At 35.0% G+C, this 17561-nt stretch overlaps 1 protein-coding gene across 1 annotated transcript in view; it reads right to left on the bottom strand.

The window, feature by feature from the left end:
* SPATA17 (spermatogenesis associated 17) overlaps positions 1 to 17561 on the bottom strand; it is a 259479-nt gene that overhangs the window by 40281 nt on the left and 201637 nt on the right. The window contains exon 9 of the mRNA XM_027871578.1: positions 11140 to 11275. Coding sequence (XP_027727379.1) covers positions 11140 to 11275 — 136 coding nt within the window. The remainder of the gene's footprint in view (positions 1 to 11139; positions 11276 to 17561) is intronic.

Consider the following 17561-nt stretch of genomic DNA (forward strand, 5'->3'; position numbering starts at 1 on the left):
GGAAGGAAAGAAGGAAAAAAAGGAAAAAAAGGAAAGAAGGAAGGAAGGAAGAAATCTGTATAAGTGAGGAAGTGGCAAAACAGTTGTAGGCTACCTTTGACTTACTATTTCAAGAAAAACAATCTTAAATTAGAAGACTGATTGCATAGAATTATGTGGATGCTAGCTTTGGTGGCCTTTGCTAGACAAAGAATTTAACTGCTTTTGCTCTAAAGTCAAAGCACAGCAGGGAAGACTGGTAGGTGTGGGATTTTCATAGACTGAGAAAGTTTAAATACAACTTTTCATAATTTCAAGAATCATAGTCTAGCTCAAAAACTTCCAGGAGAAGAATTTTATAGTGAGGCGATAAAACCTTAGGCTGTCAAACAAAAGTCTTTGTCCTCCACAACGGTGTACAGCTGCATATCTAGGGCAATCATCTCACCTAGGGTAATGTAAATCTTACAGGCCTCAGAAGAATACATTTCCCTTAGTCTCTTTAGGGCTGTCGAGTTATTAATAATCAGATGTAGTGATCTTGCCATTTCAGGCTTAATTGCCATTTGAAAACCAGAGGTTTTCAAGCTTACTGTGCTTCTTAATGAAAATGTGTATCCTCAAGTTTGGCTGCCATCATTGAAATTCCACATTCTAGAGTCACATGTATACAGGGCTGTCCAGCTAATACATTTTGACTAATATTAGATTTTTCCTTTAATCTTGGACATAATGCACCACCTCTACTTTCATCCTCAGATTCCAATCCAAGAACACGAGACTTTGAGTCAGAAGACCTGACAAAGTTTAAGTGCATTATTTATTAGCTACATGACCTTGGTAAAATCACTTAACTTCTTTGAACTTCAGGTTCCTTGACTATAAAGTGGGAAAAATACTTTCACTCCCTATCTCACAGTGCAATTGGTGGGATAATTAATATATTAAAAGTGCATTGTAAACCAATAAGTGTTATATAAATGCACATTATAATATAGTATAGAACTGTGTGTACATATGTGTGTAATTATGTACACACACACACACATATATATATATATATATATATATAAATACATCTGTATCTTTATTTTCTGTACACATATGAGTGTATGTTTTTCCTGGCTCCTCTACTGACTTCTGGCAAAATCAGAGAGGTAATCAGCAATAATAGGAAAGTGAAGTCCCTAGTGTGTTACAGAGGAGAGAAAAAAACATAAACTGAATATTTGATTATTGAAGGCCATCCTCATAAGAAAAATATTTTCCCTCAATTACATCTAATTATTTAATTGTTTACAGTCACTAATGAAATGAAACCACTCAAAACAAAGAACAGTATGGTCTCTTTTTCAGTAAGTGCATAATCATCAATCCATATATGTAGAAAGCTTCCTAAAATTATATGAAGCTGGTCTGTTCAAATAGAAAGGCATATTTTATCCCAATCAATGCATAAAAGTAAAATTATCCATAACTAAGGCATGTTTCTGTGCTGTACAGTTCAGCTGTAATGATCCCCACACACTGCACTTGCACATCAATTATGATAATCATAATCACGGTCGTTAAGCTGAATGTTCATTATTATCAGGATGCTGGTGACAGCAGATTCAATCATCGGGTGCCATGGGCAGGCAGTCACAGTCCCACCCAAGTTTCTGCAGACAGCGTTGTGCCACATTAAATCTATGATGTGTTCCACATCCCACTCCATCCCAAAAGCTGTAGACGGTAAAGGTCAACTTTATGTTCTGTGCAATATGCTTAGGTTCTCTAAATTAATTCTTTGGATTGCTGGGTATTTTTATGCTTTGTAGATAATAAAATCCTGTTTGGGGCCAAAATGCCTGTGAAAATAATGAAACAGTGCTGTAGTCCTGTTGTAATTCACCTATAATAAGGCATAGGAGGAATCTATCAACAAGGACTATCTTAAAATGTCACTTCCTGAATTTTGCAAACAAGGAAAAAATGAAATATACTGTTAAAGGTGGTTGTCTAAAATGCATATGCAAATTCATTCCAATTCAGTTAAGGCTGTAGACTATCATTTCTGCCTCAATAAGTATGAACATATGTGAGTGTTTTGATAACCAAAAGATTATAGTTAGTGCATTGGATCCCTAGCTTGTCCAATGGTTGAGACCTCTCAAAACACATTAGATTTGTGGTGATCAGTAGTACTTTTACTATGTTTCTTGCTTTTTAATAGTAATAATAGTTAACATTTATATAGCACTTTCTTGGTACAAGGCATTGTACTAATGCTTTATAATTATCTCATTTGATCCTCACAACTCTGGGAGGTAGGAGCTATTATTATCCCCTTTTTAAATTAATGAAACAGGCAGACAGAGAGTAAGTGACTTGCCCAGGGTCCCACAGTTAGTAAAGGTCTAAGGTGGGATTTGAACTCAGATATTTATCAATAAAAATTTTTATAGCCTTTGAAAATTTGATTAAGACACAGACCTATAATTTAAGCCATTTAACTTAAAAACATTTTATAAATGGAGAAACTAATCTAAGTAATGCTCATGACAGTTACATTATTTTCCAGGATTCTTTTTTATATATATATTTTAGGAGGGAAATTAAATATTATACAGCAAATTTTCTCAATTTGCTGAAGGTAATTTCTTTTTAAATATTCATTTTTCTCATTGATAATTCATTGTGTTTTTTAAAGTAAACAGAAATATTATCTAATACTTTTCATATTAATTGTTTTTATGAGGATGTGTTCATTAGGGAAAGAGATCAAAGATAGCAGAATAGAAGGAAGCCATACAATCTAGCTCTCCTTAATTACTACTCCAACAAAGACCTAGAAAGAATACTATGCTGAGTCATGAAATCCAAATCCAAATCCATGAAATCCAAAGAAAAAAACAAAATGAGTCATTTTTCTAGGTGAGTATCACTGTACGGCAACAGACAGAGGTTTGTAAACACTGGGAACTAGGTCTAGCCAAGAAGATGCCATGATAAGACTTACCAAACTGGGACCTGCTGCTGTGTGTTATGGCAAGAAGCAGTCAGAGATCTAGCCAAGTGAAGCTTGAGACTCTCAGTTACTAGGAAGAAGAAATAACTGGCAATTGTGTCCCTGTAACTCAAAAGCTGGATTCCAGATACAGTATAGTCACTAAGCAGTTAACTGCCACCTAGCTGCCTGCCTACAGCTGCATACCAAGTCAAGGAATGGTCCTGGGTTTGAGGCTATGTATTGGGAAAGGATCAGGAACAGAAGCTAGTATCAACCATGTGACTTTGACCCCAGAGTAGGGTCTTGATTTCAGGCCCCAGCCTAGTATGAGGCTTGCAGCTGAGTAACCAGGTCAAGTGGCACAGACCAAGAGACAACCTGTAGTTCTATTGCTCTGAACCTGCAGATCCTTCAAGCTAGCTGATGGGAGATGGGACCAGCAGGAGTCTATCAGAGATTTGACAAAAGGCAAATCTATAACTGTATAAAACAGATGCAAGCTGGGAAAGGATCCTAAAAAACTCATATCAGAAGGGCAGCAATCAGCCTTTGCCTTAGATGAGACTGTGTTGGGTACACTGAAAGTTTGTGGGCCTCTGGCCCAAACTACTCTTGAGATTCTTACAAATATATAGCACTCAACATCTGGATAAAGCAGTATCAGGATGCTAAAGAATGTAAATCAGGACCAAAGAAGCCCCAGGCATTCCTATCAGAAATGCACAGAGTCTGGCCTCAGTATAAAACCCCAGTTTGAGAAGTAAGATTGGAAGAATAAATAAATAAATGAAAAAATGCTCCTATTATAAAAATTATTATGTGCCAAGAATGTCCAAGACATAGAAGAACAGAATGATTCTAAAACATCTATAAGAAAAGTCTCAAAGAAAAAAACACAGCTTGCACACAAGGTCAACGAGACCTCCTAGAATAAATCAAGAATTTTTTAAAAGAATTTAAAAAAATTTAACAAAATGAGAGCACTAGGAAAAAGAAATGGAAAATAAATAAGCACTTTTAGGGAGACATTTGAAAAAAAGAATAAATAGCTTAGTATAAGAGATATAAAACCTTATCCAAATAAGAGACTTCTTAAAAATTAGAATGGGTCATAGAAAGGTTAGTAATTCCATGAGAAAATTTAAAAATATATTAAAAGGTAAAGTAAAAAACTGAAAAAAAAAATGTAAGGTATCTCATATAAAAAAACTGTCCTGAAAAATAAGTCAAGAATTGATAATTTAAGAATCATGGACTACTGGGAAGATATAATAAAAGAGAGACAGACAGACAATCAGAGAAACATTTAGAAAGGGAGGGTAAAGTGAGAATAGAAATAATTCAACAATCAGCTCCTGGAAAAAAAATCCCAAAATAAAAAGTTTAAGGAACATCAAAATCAAAATCTAGAGCTTCAAAGTCAAAGAGAAAATCTTGAAAGCAGCTTGAAGTTGTTTAAGAACCAAGAACCTATAGTGTGGATTACATAAGATTTAACAGTTACCACCTTAAAGAAATGGAGAGCTTGGAACATGATATTCCAAAAGAAAATAATTTATAGGCTTACAGTCAAGAATAACTTACCTAACAAAACTAATTATAATCTTACCGAGGAAAAAATAGAATGAAATAAAAGATGTCCATGCTTTCCTGATTAAAACACCAGAATTGAGTAGAAACTTTAAAATACATGTTTGGATATTAAAAGAAACATAAATTGGTCAGTATAAGTAAGCAATTGAAAAGGACCAAACAAAGATGAAGTAATATTTACATTCTAATCAAGTAAGATAATATAAATGTCCCTTCGGAAATTTGTCATCAGTAGTCAAGAATGAGTTAAACAAGACAAAGGACCTGGGAATGGCTTTTGTTATGTTTTGGTTATCTTAAAAGAAAGGAAAAGAATACACTACAGAAGCAAGCAAAGAGGGTAGGAAAAAATCATCTCATAATCAGCATATGCAAGTAGGAAACTATGAAAACATGGAAGAAGGGATAGAAGACATGAGCAATCATTTCATCTGAACTGGTCAAATGAAAGTAGAATATACACATAGAGTTGGATATAGACATAAATTTAACTTTACAGGGAAATTAGAAGGAAGAGAGAAGAGGATGGAATAAGAAGTAACACAGATTAAGAGAGGGATTAGTTATAAGCAAAACAAACTAAACATGAAGGGTGAATTTCAAAGAGGAAAAAAAAATTTAAACGAAATAAAGAACAGAGGCTGTGATTGGCCTGTGGATGAGGAGGAAAAATGGAGGGAAAATATAAGATGATCACATGAAACATAGACCACTGGTGTTAAGCACAATCCTTCCAACTCACCACCAAGAAGCAAAAAAAAGGGAAAAAATGTAAGAGGATAAGATGGAGGGAAATAAACAATTAGCAATCATAATTGTGAATGTAAGTGGGATAATATCACACAATAATAGAAGAGAATAGAATATATTAAAAAACAAAATATGAAGTTTATAGAAAACACTTAAAACGTAAAGATTCACACAGAGTAACAATAAAATTCTAGAACAAAATTTATTAAGCTTCTGCTAAATTCATAAAGGTAGATGTAGCAATCATGATCTCAGACAAGGTAACCACAAAAATTGATGATTAAAAAAAGATAAACAAAAACTATGTTATATTAAAAGGTACTATAGATAATTCATTAATATCAATATTTAACATATGTGCACCCAATAGCATAGCACCTAGATAATAAAAGGAAAACTCAGTGAGTTACAAGAAGGAATTAACAGTAAAATAATAGTGGAGAATTTCAATATACTCCTTATAGATCTAGACAAATCTAAAAGCAACAAAAAATGTTGAATAAGCTTAGAGTATGTTGAGTTAAAATAGAAAGTCCTATACATATTTTTTTCAGATATTCATGATAACTTTACAAAAATTGACCATTTATTAGGGCATGAAAACCTCATAAATAAACAAAAGGAGAAATATTAAACATATTACTTATTGGCCACAATGCAATAAATATCATATTCAACAAAGGCTGCTGAACAAAGTATCACAAATTAGTTGGAAAGAACAAAATAAACACCTGCAATGACCCTGGGCAAGTCACACCTCACTGATCCTCATTTTCCTCATCTGTGAAGTAGGAATAATACTTATAGAACTTACCTCACAGAACTTATCTGATTAGAGGACCAAATGAGATAATATATGTGAAATGCTTTGCAAGCCAAAAGTACTACTTAAGTGTCACTTATTGTTACTATAAAGTTGGTCTATTGTTTGGTTTGTAATTGCCAAATTTCTTGATTTAAATGTTCTTTTTTAAAAAAAAGTAATATTTTCCTAAAATGATTAGTATGACAATGCTCTATATAGTCCAAACTGTTCATTTATGTAAACAAGAAAAGGATGGGTATTACATTGTACAACTCCAAACAGGAAGCTACATGCCTAATAAAGTAAATTATTTATAGCCTGAGAAGGAATAGTATTAACATTGATTGCATATTTGTGACAATGGGATTTTATAAAAGGGTATTTCCAATAAATTTAGATTTATCAATCAGTTTAATCATCAACCAGATCCTTTCAGCCATTATATAATTCCCTAAAGTACACATAAGTATCATTTAGAATGGTAGAGGACTAATTTGTTAAGTGGAAGCTTAGCAGCCTCAAACAATTAATTGACTTTCAAAAGTAATCAGCTTACTCTAAAACATAACTTACACAATGCCAAAATTTAATCAAAGCACTGGAGTCCCCTAAGAAAAGGCTGCTAAGGGCTAAGCTAGGTGTCTTCTGTCTGTGCAGGGAGTCTATCACTTCCTGCCTCTGCCTTATACTCAGCTTCCTCTGTTGGAAAGATTTTTGACTATGGATGCACTAGTATCCTTTCCTTCTCCTGCTGGGCACAATGTGTTTCCTTAGGAAAGGTCGCTAGGGACCAGGCCATGCATCCTCTACTTGTCCTAAAGCACCTGCTTTCATCTGTACCAGCACAAGGCATTTTCCACCTCCTGCTCTAGCCCAACTTCCTAACTGGTATGTGGAGAACCTCCAGTGCAGAGAAAAGTAACTCTCCCTTCAACTTCAGGTCTCCCATCTCCTGTTGCACCTAATCTTTAAGGGTAGAGCAGTGGTGACCTCTACTCAGTGATGAACATTCTCATACTTGGTCATATCCTTCACATCCCAGTGACTCTGAACTCCTGTCAATCATCGTCCAAACCCAATTTCATACCCCCTACCAACTGATTCCTTATTCCCATCCTCCTCAGTTTCATCATCTACCCATTCAGCCCTTCCACTGTACCCTCTGGAATGCCTATACCATATGCAACATACTTCCTTTCTTCTTAAATCTATTTCTCTCCTACTCCTTCCATCTATTAGTTCTTACTGAAATCTGGCTTTCCCCTGATGACACAGCTTCCCTGGCCACTCTTTCCAGTACTGGTTTAACCCTCACTCGTCCTCCTCAACTCCCTGGTTAAGTCAGGAGTTGGAATACTCCTTGCTCCCTATTTGCCACTTCCAGTTCTTCTTCCTCCTTTACTCAGGAACCTCTCTTCCTTTGAGGCTCATGCTATCCATGTCTATCACCCAATAAAAATTCTGGTCCTGGTTACCTACAGACCACTCATGTCACTCCCCTTCCTTCCTCAATGAGTCTGATATCTGGCTTGGAATATTTCTCTCATTCCTAACTCTTCTCATACTAGGACACTTGAACATGCATTTTGATTCTCCCTCAAAATACCCTAACCACTTATTTCCTCAACTTACTTTCCTCCCGTAAAGTACTCCATCACCCTATCTCAACCACACACAAAGATGGTCATACCCTCAACCTTGCCATCACCCACAAATGCACCACCTCCATGTTCAAGAATTCTGAAATTGCTTTATCCAACTATAATCTGTTGGTTTTTCATCTCTCCCTTTGCTTTCCCTTATGTAACCCTACTCTTCATCATCACCATGACCTCTAACCATTGACCAATCAATTCTCTCCCAAGCCATTTCCTTCTCTTCTCCCCATCTTGACTCCTTGATGAAACAATTCAATTACATACTGTCCTTCTCTCTTGAATCCCTAACCCTCTTATCATGTCACAAATTACAACTAACCAAGCCTCAACCTTTGATAACTCCCATTATTCATCTCCTTTGTGACTACCTATGCTGCTGAACAAAGGTAGAGAAAATCACACAATCTTATGACTAGTTCAACTACAAATTTATGTGATATAAATTCAACTAGGCACTCACTGCTGCTAGGCAATCCTACTACACCCTCCCTTTTCAACTCACCATCCCATTCTCCATAATGGCTGTTACAAACTTTCTTATCCCTCCTCGAACTTCCCATGCTTCCCCTGCTTCTACCCTTTCAGCTGAGAACCTTGTTTCATATTTTACAGAAAAAAATTGAGGCCATCAGCCATGAAATCCTCCTTGCCCCCTCTTCCTCATCTCCTATCAAACAATAGCATACTGCCCCTTTCTCCTCCTTCATCTCTGTTTTATACTCCTTACAAGGCTAAACTCTACTTGTTCAAGAGATCCTATTCTATCCCATCTCCTCCAAATGATTGTCCCCTCTGTCATTCCCATTCTATCACTGATTTTAAGTCTGTCCTCTACTGTTTCATTTCCTACAGCCTACAAACATGACCATGTCTTTCCTAACCTGAAAAAAAAACTCACTTGATCCTTCCATCCCTGTTAACTATCCTCCTATTTCTGTTCTGCCCCTCATGGTTAAACTTATTGAAAGATCATCTATAATAGGTGCCTCTCTCCTCTCACTCTTTTCTCAACCCCTTACAATTTGGCTTTCAACCTTATCATTCTACCAAAACTGCTGTCTCCAAAGTTACTCTGTCTCCTTTGCTTGATCCTCCTCCAGATCATGCCTTCTAACTATAACTGTATCTCTTGGTTTTGTTTTGGTCCTCTTTTCTTCTCTCTCTATACTATTTTACTTGGTGATCTCATCAGCTCCCATGGATTTAATTCTCATCTCTATGCTCATGATTCTTAAATCTACCCATCCTTCCCCAATCTCTCTACTAACCTTCAATCTCTTATCTCCAACTGCCTTTTAGACATCTTCAACTGGATATCCAGTAGACATCTTAAACTCAATATGTCCAAACAGAATTAATTTTGTTTCCCCTTAAGCTCTTCCCCACTCCCCACCCCTGCCTTATTATTGTAAAGGGCAACACCATCCCTCCCCCATTTACTCAGCTCACAATCTAGGAGTCATCCTGGATTCCTCACTATCTCTCACCCCCTATATCTAAGCAGTTGCCAAAGTCTGTAAATTTTACCTCTGCAACATCTCTCAAATATGCTCCCTCCTTCCCCTCTAGGGCCTGCCCTGATCATCTCATACCTAGACCATTGTAAACAGCCATCTCACCACTCTATTGCATTCTCCATTCAGCTACTAAAGTGATTTTTCTAAAATGAAGATCACATACACCACACACACACACACACACACACACAAACTAAACTCCAATGGCTTCCTATTGCCTATAGGAGTAAATAAAAATGCTCTGTTTGACATTTAAAGCCCTTCATAATCTACACCCTCCTACCTTTCCAGTGTTCTCATACCTTAGTCCCTAACATGTATTCTTCCATCTAGTGACACTGGACTCCTGGCTAATCTACAAACAAGACACTCCATCTCTTGACTCCAGGCATTGTCCCTAGATCATGGCATTCATTCTCCATGCCTGGAATGTTCTTCCTCCTCCACTCTGACTAATGACCTCCCTGACTTCATTTAAGTTTCAACTAAAATCTTATCTTTGGCAGGAAACCTTCCCTAACACCTCTTAATTCCAGTGTTTTCCCTCTCTTAATTATTTCCTATTTATCTTTCATATAACTTGTTTTGAATGTTTTCTCCTCCAATTAGATTGTAAGCTCCTTGAGGGCAGTGATTGCCTTTTGCCTATTTTCGTACCCAAGAACTTAATATAGTGCCTGGCACATAATAGGTGCTTAATAAATATTTATTGAATTTACTGAATGTATAATTTAAAATACATAACCATGTTAATAACATGTGGAAGTAGGTGCACTCCTTTCAAGAAAACTACATTTCTACTACTCTATTAAATCTTTGTTTTGATTTTATAAAATAATTAATTAATTGCAACTTCTTATAAACTTAGTTAACAGGCTAAAAATATGGAATGAAGAATGTTAACCTACACCGCACTCCTATATCCTTTAAGGTGTTTCTGTGTCTATAGTCGAGAAGTAATTATTAAATTGTTTTCTTCCTTTTTGTTTCATGATTCATGACGAATTTTCTAAAATTGTGAAACCTTGAAATCTTTGACATATAATATTCTATAGTATTGAATTTCTTTCATTCTATACTGGTAAAATATCAATGCTGGTAATAGATATTTTAGAAAAGTATGTAATCATTAAATGACTTTGGAAAACAGCAAATTCTTCTATGAATTTTATAACTATCATTTTTCCCCTTTGGTCTATCCAATGGATAATAGAGATACGTAGATACATATATATACAAATATATTCATGTATATATGAGTGTATAGAAAAGAGATATATGTGTATGTATGTATGAATAATGGGGTTAGAGTCAGCTGGTAAGAACATGATGCAGATAATAGTGTGGTATAGTACAAAGGACAAAGGATTTGGAATCAGAAGACTGAGGTTTGGATCTTCTGCTTACTATTTGTATGACCTTAGGCAATTCACTTGACTCTTCGGGCCTCAGTTTTCTCATCTTAGAAGGATTAGATGATCTTTGTGGTCTAGTCCAATTTTAGAGGATATGTGTCCATGATCTAAAATGCTGAAGATACCAGTATGATCCCCATATGTGAGGAAATTATTCTTTTTCTTTCCTTTGTTCATAGAGATCATCTTTAACTCTCACACAATGCCAATGCCACTGATCACAAGGGAAACTAAGGAAGACCACGTGTCAAGTTAAAACCAATACCACAATACTAGAAAAAACAATTTCATTCACAGGACCTAGGAAGTGGGTGAGTGACCTCAACATTGTGTATTATGAAAGCAGGACATGTGAATACATTATTTTTCAGTTATTTTCCGGCCTGCATTTTATTTAAAAATGCCCTTCTGTATTCTCACATTAACTTACTTTGTTACTTATCCATTTTTCAGGGTCTTCAGCTTGGAATTGTTTTTGTCCATAAGAAAGGCCATTATACTTGGTTGAAGAGTGAATCATTGGGATATACTTTTCATTCTTGCTGTAATTAGAAAATGGCAAAAACCTGAAAGATAAAATATTTAATTTTGTTATTAAACACATAAAGAATCATTGAGCGGGCAGTATAGTATGGTGGAAAGTTTATTAGGCTTGGAGTCAGGAAGGCCTGAATTTGAATTCTGCCTCTGTCACTATCTGCCTAACCTAGGGAGATCATATAAGCTTCACATGCCTCAAGCAACTTATTAGAACTCTGTCTGACCAAAGGCAAGTATTTTCACCCCTCTGGGTTTGAATTACTCATCTATATAAGGATGAGGTTAGGCTAAATTGTTTCTACCATCCTTTCTAGCACTAAATTCATGATCTGAAGTCATAGATAGGTTATGATCTTCATTGGTAAAAGAAGTATGCACACTGGCAGTTCCAACACTAATGAAATCACAGATCCTTCACTAAGGAATCATAAGGAATTGGATGAGAAATTGTGTTAACTACTGAACAGTCTTAGTGAGAGCAAAACTTTTCTTCCTCTCAAAATGCCAGTCCAAAGAAAAATGGATACCCATTTTGTGGATGTTAGGTAACAAAGATGTTCTGCTTAAATTATTTAAATCATTGACCCAAGATTATAATCAACATCAAGAAAAGATCACACATATTTTTCAGTGTAGACCACTGGTTTTGTATGCATTTTGAATATAATACTAAAGTTATCCAACATAGTGATAAAGATAAAGAGTAGCACTTAATCATTGCTAATGATGACAATAAATTTGATGTTTGACTAAATAATCACTTCCTTTTTCTTTTAGTTTCATTTATTCTGAGAATATCAGCATTGCTATGGTTTGGTTCTTCCAAGAGTATGTAAATTTGTTGGTTATTGGACAAAGATATCATATTTTGAATAGCTATGATTAAGTTAATATTCGTAAAACTGTGTGATTCTCAAAACACTTTCCTCCTTTTTCTGCTATTCTATCAATTTCATTGTAGAAGGAGAAAAGGGCTGCACAACATTGGGGATCATGTTCAATTTTTTTTATTTCATGGATTGAAATGGCCAAAGGATTCATTACCTGGTGTCTATCTTCTGGTGATGAGCTTTGTTGCACATGGCTAGGTTTGTTTTTGGATAGCAGATTCAGTCCATTCCTGAGACTGATTTCAAAGCCTTTTCAGTATAGTATAAGGGGGCACAGCTCATTGGCGTGGTCTTGAAAAACAAGTATCAATGTCCACAAGCCAATGACATATTTAAATAGTATTCCGTGGAAGATTATCTCTTAATACTAAAGTAAAAATGTGCTTAGGCCAAGAATGAACTTATAGAACTATACCTATTAGTTTTATTTACCTCCTTCATTAGGCAATATTATTTAATATTTGGGGATATTTATATTTCTTGAAATAGATCACAAAAATTCTGAAATCACATTGTCTTTTTTTGCCTAGATCATACTCCAGACATTTTATTGTTGTGAAAATGAAATAAAATTCATTGAAAAGTTCTTTGTAGTTCACTTTCTAGTAGAAAAATTTGTCATTTAGCTTTAAAATGGTTCATTTAAGTGTTTGTATTAATGAGAGAATTTTTTTTTTTTACATTTAGATGTTATTAAAAAAAAGGTTAGGATTTTCTTCCCAATTTAAAGCCTACCATGAAATTAATTGAGCAACATAAGGATTTTCATCAAAATAAAGTCAAGTATCAAGTTATCTTTGTTTGTATAACATGAAATGGATTTAGAAAACAACATATTTAAGAAGAAATAATGTTCCTTCAAATCTATTCTGCCATTTTTCTCTTTTCTCTGAAACTATTTTAAGAGCAACCTATATTTGTTAATGTATTTTAGAAAATGTCTACATGCTTAACACTACTTAAAATAAAATAAATTCACACATACAAAAAGCAGATATTCAAATTAAGCAAAGCTATGGAAGGTATGTTCTCTTGGGTCAGCTGACTCATATGTGACAGATTATGGTACTTGAAATGCTAATTTGTACATAGGATAGACATCACACACATACACACACATACATACATGCACACACAAAATTAATGAGGCCCCAAAATCCCAGAGTATACAGAGGAGGTACTGTGAACCAGCTGCTCCATGTTCAGTTTTCATCACTTCTGAATTGAATTTTAATAGTGCATTTTTTCTTTTATTTGGACACAAAAGAAATTTTTATTGCTTGACTAGATGGCTTAAAAGATAAGGCTAGCAGTTTGGTGATTTTCTCACCTGTGAATGAAATTTGGTTTAATTTTGCCCCAACATTTTATAACTGAATACTAACTTAGACTTCTAAAGTATATATTAATCATTTTCAGTATTTAAAGATGTGTTTTCAAATAAACTTTAAAGATAAAAAAGCAGTCTCTTTGAAGAATGATGAAATATTATCACTTGTAAGTATAATATATACAATGACAGAATACATTTTTACCCTTTAAGAAAATATTCTCATAAGCCTCTCATTACCCTAGTCACCTTCCTCTGGATGGATCTTTCTTATCAATGGCTTTTCTAACGTGTGGCATTAGACTAGACACAATATTCCAGACATTGTTTTACCAGGGCAAAGTACAACAGAAGTCTCTTCTTCCTTGTTAAAGATGTTACATGTTTCCATTAATGTGATCTATGATTGAATTAGCTTTTTGGTCGCCACACTATTTTACTTACTCATAATGACCTTGCAGTATACTAAAACTCTCAGGTTTTTCCCCTTCACATAGGCCATTCTCTACCAAGTTTTTCTATCTTGTACTTTTGAATTTTGTTCTTTGAATCCAAGGCAAATCTTTAAATTTATCACTTTACAATTTTTAACCCGCAAGATTTAGTCTACTATTCCAGGTGACAAAATTATTTTGAGGCTTTTCTAATTCTGTCATCCAAGAAAGGACCACTGATGTAGCACTGTACAGGAACTCAGTGGCCATCTAGTTAATTTCTCTCTCATTTATCAGATATTAGCTATAAATCTCAGCTCCATCTTATTCATAACTGAATGTTGCAAATTCATTAGATTGTGAGCTCCTTGAGGGCAGATACTATTTGGGGCTTGCTTTATATCTCCAGATATTAGCATAGTTCCTAGCACAAAGTAGATGCCTAATGCTTGTTGACTTATCTACCTGAGTTTGGAGTGGCGTACTTAACAATAGTACAAAATTTCGTAAGAACCTGGAAATATCCTTCATAATAACATCTTAGAAAAAATTCGATCTTTTTTTCTTCACAGTCACACAATCTTAGGACATTTACAAGTATTAAAATACATATTTAGTTGCATTTTCTTAAGCATTTTCATAAGCTTTCCCTGAGTCATCCACTCAGTCGATAGTATTTATTGAGCATCAGGTTGTATGGAAGTTTATTTGATAAAGAAAAAGTTGAAATGATACAAAATACGATCCCTCTTCTCTAAAGTTTAGAGTTTAATCCAGACACTCTAAGAGCAAATATGCAAAAATATGTAACAGAAAAAAGACTATGTATTCATATTGGATTTATCCCTAGTATATACAAGTATTATAGTAATCTTTTGAAAGTCTATCCAATGAAGATACTTTTCTATTATCTCTACTACTAGAGATAACAAAAAATCATAGGTAAAGATGAGTAGATTTTCACATATATGAGAAGCATATAAGGGCATATGGGCAGCTAGGTAGTGCAGTAGATAGAGTACTGGGCCTGGAATCAGGAAGACCCAAGTTCAAATCTGGTCTTAGACAATTAATAGCTGTGTGACCCTAGGCAAGTCCCTTAACCTCTGTTTGCGTCAGTTTCCTTATCCATAAAACGGAAATTAATAATAGCTCCTACCTCTCAGGGTTGTTATGAAGATCAAATGAGATAATATTTATAAAACACTTAGCATAATGCCTGGCATATAGTAGGCATTATATAAATGCTGACTATTATTATCATGATCATATTTATTATAAATGTTGTTAAAAACATTGTTTACAGTACATCAAATAAATGTCTCTTCTTTTGCTTTCTCTTCTCTCCTCAAACTCCCAAATACTTCCCCTATTCTCCTATCAGCAGATGTCCTAGCCTCCTATTTTATTGAGAAAACCAAGATTTTCTTATATTTATCCTCATGAAATTCTCTTTATTTCCCCTACTTCATATTTCAAAATGCCTCTACTTCTTCATCCAGCCTCTTCTCTTCTTCTTCTGTCTCTGTGAAAAAAGTTACTTTCCTTCTTGTTTGGGAGTAAGGGGTGGTGAGGAGTATCAAAGGGTCTAAATGTAGGCATATCTAAAACAAAACAAAAAACAAATGAAAAGAAGTCACTAACATAAAATGCTAAGAATTTGTTACTAAAGTACCCTATACTGCTACAACAATTGAGTTCCTCTCCTTTCCTTCTTCAGCTATCCTTTTAAATCTCATTTTATTCCCTGTTCTTAACAGAGGATTGACAGTCTTTCCAGACAGCAATCTATCCTCATATCCCTTAAAATAAAAGGTTATTGTTTTACTTTGGAAGCTTTTGATGTAGTTAACATCAGGGATACTCTCTTCTCCTTTGGTTTCTCTGAAACTACTCTTTCATGGTCTCCCTCCTACTTATTATCTGGCACACTCTCAGGTTTTTTTTTTTTTAATAGGATCATCCCTCCTCATAAGTATGGGTGCCCCCCAGGTGTCTGTCCTGGGGTCTTTTCTCACTCTCTACTCTCATGGGATCTGCTCCTTTTGATTCACTACCACCTCTATGCAAATGATCATTTCTTCCTTACCTCTTCTCAGAACCTTTATTTTCCTCCAAGGCTCAGCTCAGATACCACCACCTTTGGGAAACCTTCCCTATTATCCCAGTTTTAAGTGATTCTCTTCATCCTCAGTTTTCATTCTATTGTATTTGTTTGTTTGCACATTGTATTTTTCTAGTGCTTAACTTGAAGGAAAGAAGGTTTTGGTTGTCTTCTCGTAGGCCCCACCACCAGGTTTAGTGCTTTTCATAGAGTAGGTGCTTAATAAATAATTGCCCAGTTAAATGGAGCTGAATTAATCATTACCATTTCAATTCACTTCTCATATTACCCTTCATAATTAGAGATTAATAGTGCTAAAATACTGCTTTCATCCTGTGAAAAATCTACAATGGCTCTTTACTGCATATTGAATCAAAGCCAAAACCATGACTCCATCATTCAAGGCTCTTAATAATATGACCACACTTTATCCAACCTTATTTCATATGTCTTCCAACATAATCTTCTAGAGCATTCTTTCTTCCCCTTATTACTACCCACTCTAATACCACTCATACCTATCAACACACATTGCTCAGTATGAGTGACGGCCCTATGACCTTTGAGAGGATAGAGAAAGCTCAGAAATTGTCTGTCAGTTCCTATTAACCTTTTGAAATATTCAGCATTGTCCAACCCTAAGGTATTTTGCTCCCAAGACCACAATAGAATGAAATATACCATAATGCACAAGATTTATGATCTTAAAATACAGTACAACATTAACTCAGACAACAGAGAAAACTACTCAAGAACAATAGACCTCCAGAATCTCCAAGAACACTATGCTCCAACATTTATCTGACTGGTTTGCTTTCCCTCTTAAGTAGCATCACTACGAAACAGAGCCATCCCAAAATACAAACCGAGACATTATGGTTCTATCTTCTTTTATTCAATTCAGTTCAACAAGAATTTATGAAACACTTGGTACTTGGAAAGTATAGTTTTAGGAACTAGAAATATAAAGATGAAAAATGACACAGTCTATGTTCTCAAGAGTTTCTTATCTACTATGGGTAAATTGAACATGAGCACACACTCATAAAAGCATAATACACGTTAGTGTGTAATAAGTGCAAAAAAGAATTCCAGACAAAGTACTCTAAGAAAATTTGGGGAAGGAGTGAATATTTTTGGAAGAGATCAGAAAAGGCATCAAGGAAGAAATAGCATCTGAGCTAAGCCTTGTGTCCAGACCTTGGCATGCTGCAGCATTTACACTTTCATAAAAAAAAGTTTTCCCCATCCCATAGTCATTTCAGCACTAGATAGAGAGGAGGGTGAATGATGAAAATTCCATGGCAGGCATTTGAGGGCATTAGAAAGTAGTCAGCACATTTGTGTATATGGTTTTGAAGTGGCTAGAGGCTGGCCTGGGTTCTTTGAAAGCAACATAATATAAGACTGTGGGATCCTGTAAACTTCCTTTTGCATGCATTACTGTGGCAATAAAATGAAAAATGAGTACTTTGGAAAATCAATGATTAGTTTACTTTTTATGCCACATGGAATAGGAATCAGGCCAAATTTGTATCCTCTTGGAAAAAAAAT

Source organism: Vombatus ursinus, unplaced genomic scaffold (genome assembly GCF_900497805.2).
Source record: "Vombatus ursinus unplaced genomic scaffold, bare-nosed wombat genome assembly UNPS02014798.1, whole genome shotgun sequence".
In the NCBI taxonomy this organism is placed as follows: Eukaryota; Metazoa; Chordata; class Mammalia; order Diprotodontia; family Vombatidae; genus Vombatus; species Vombatus ursinus.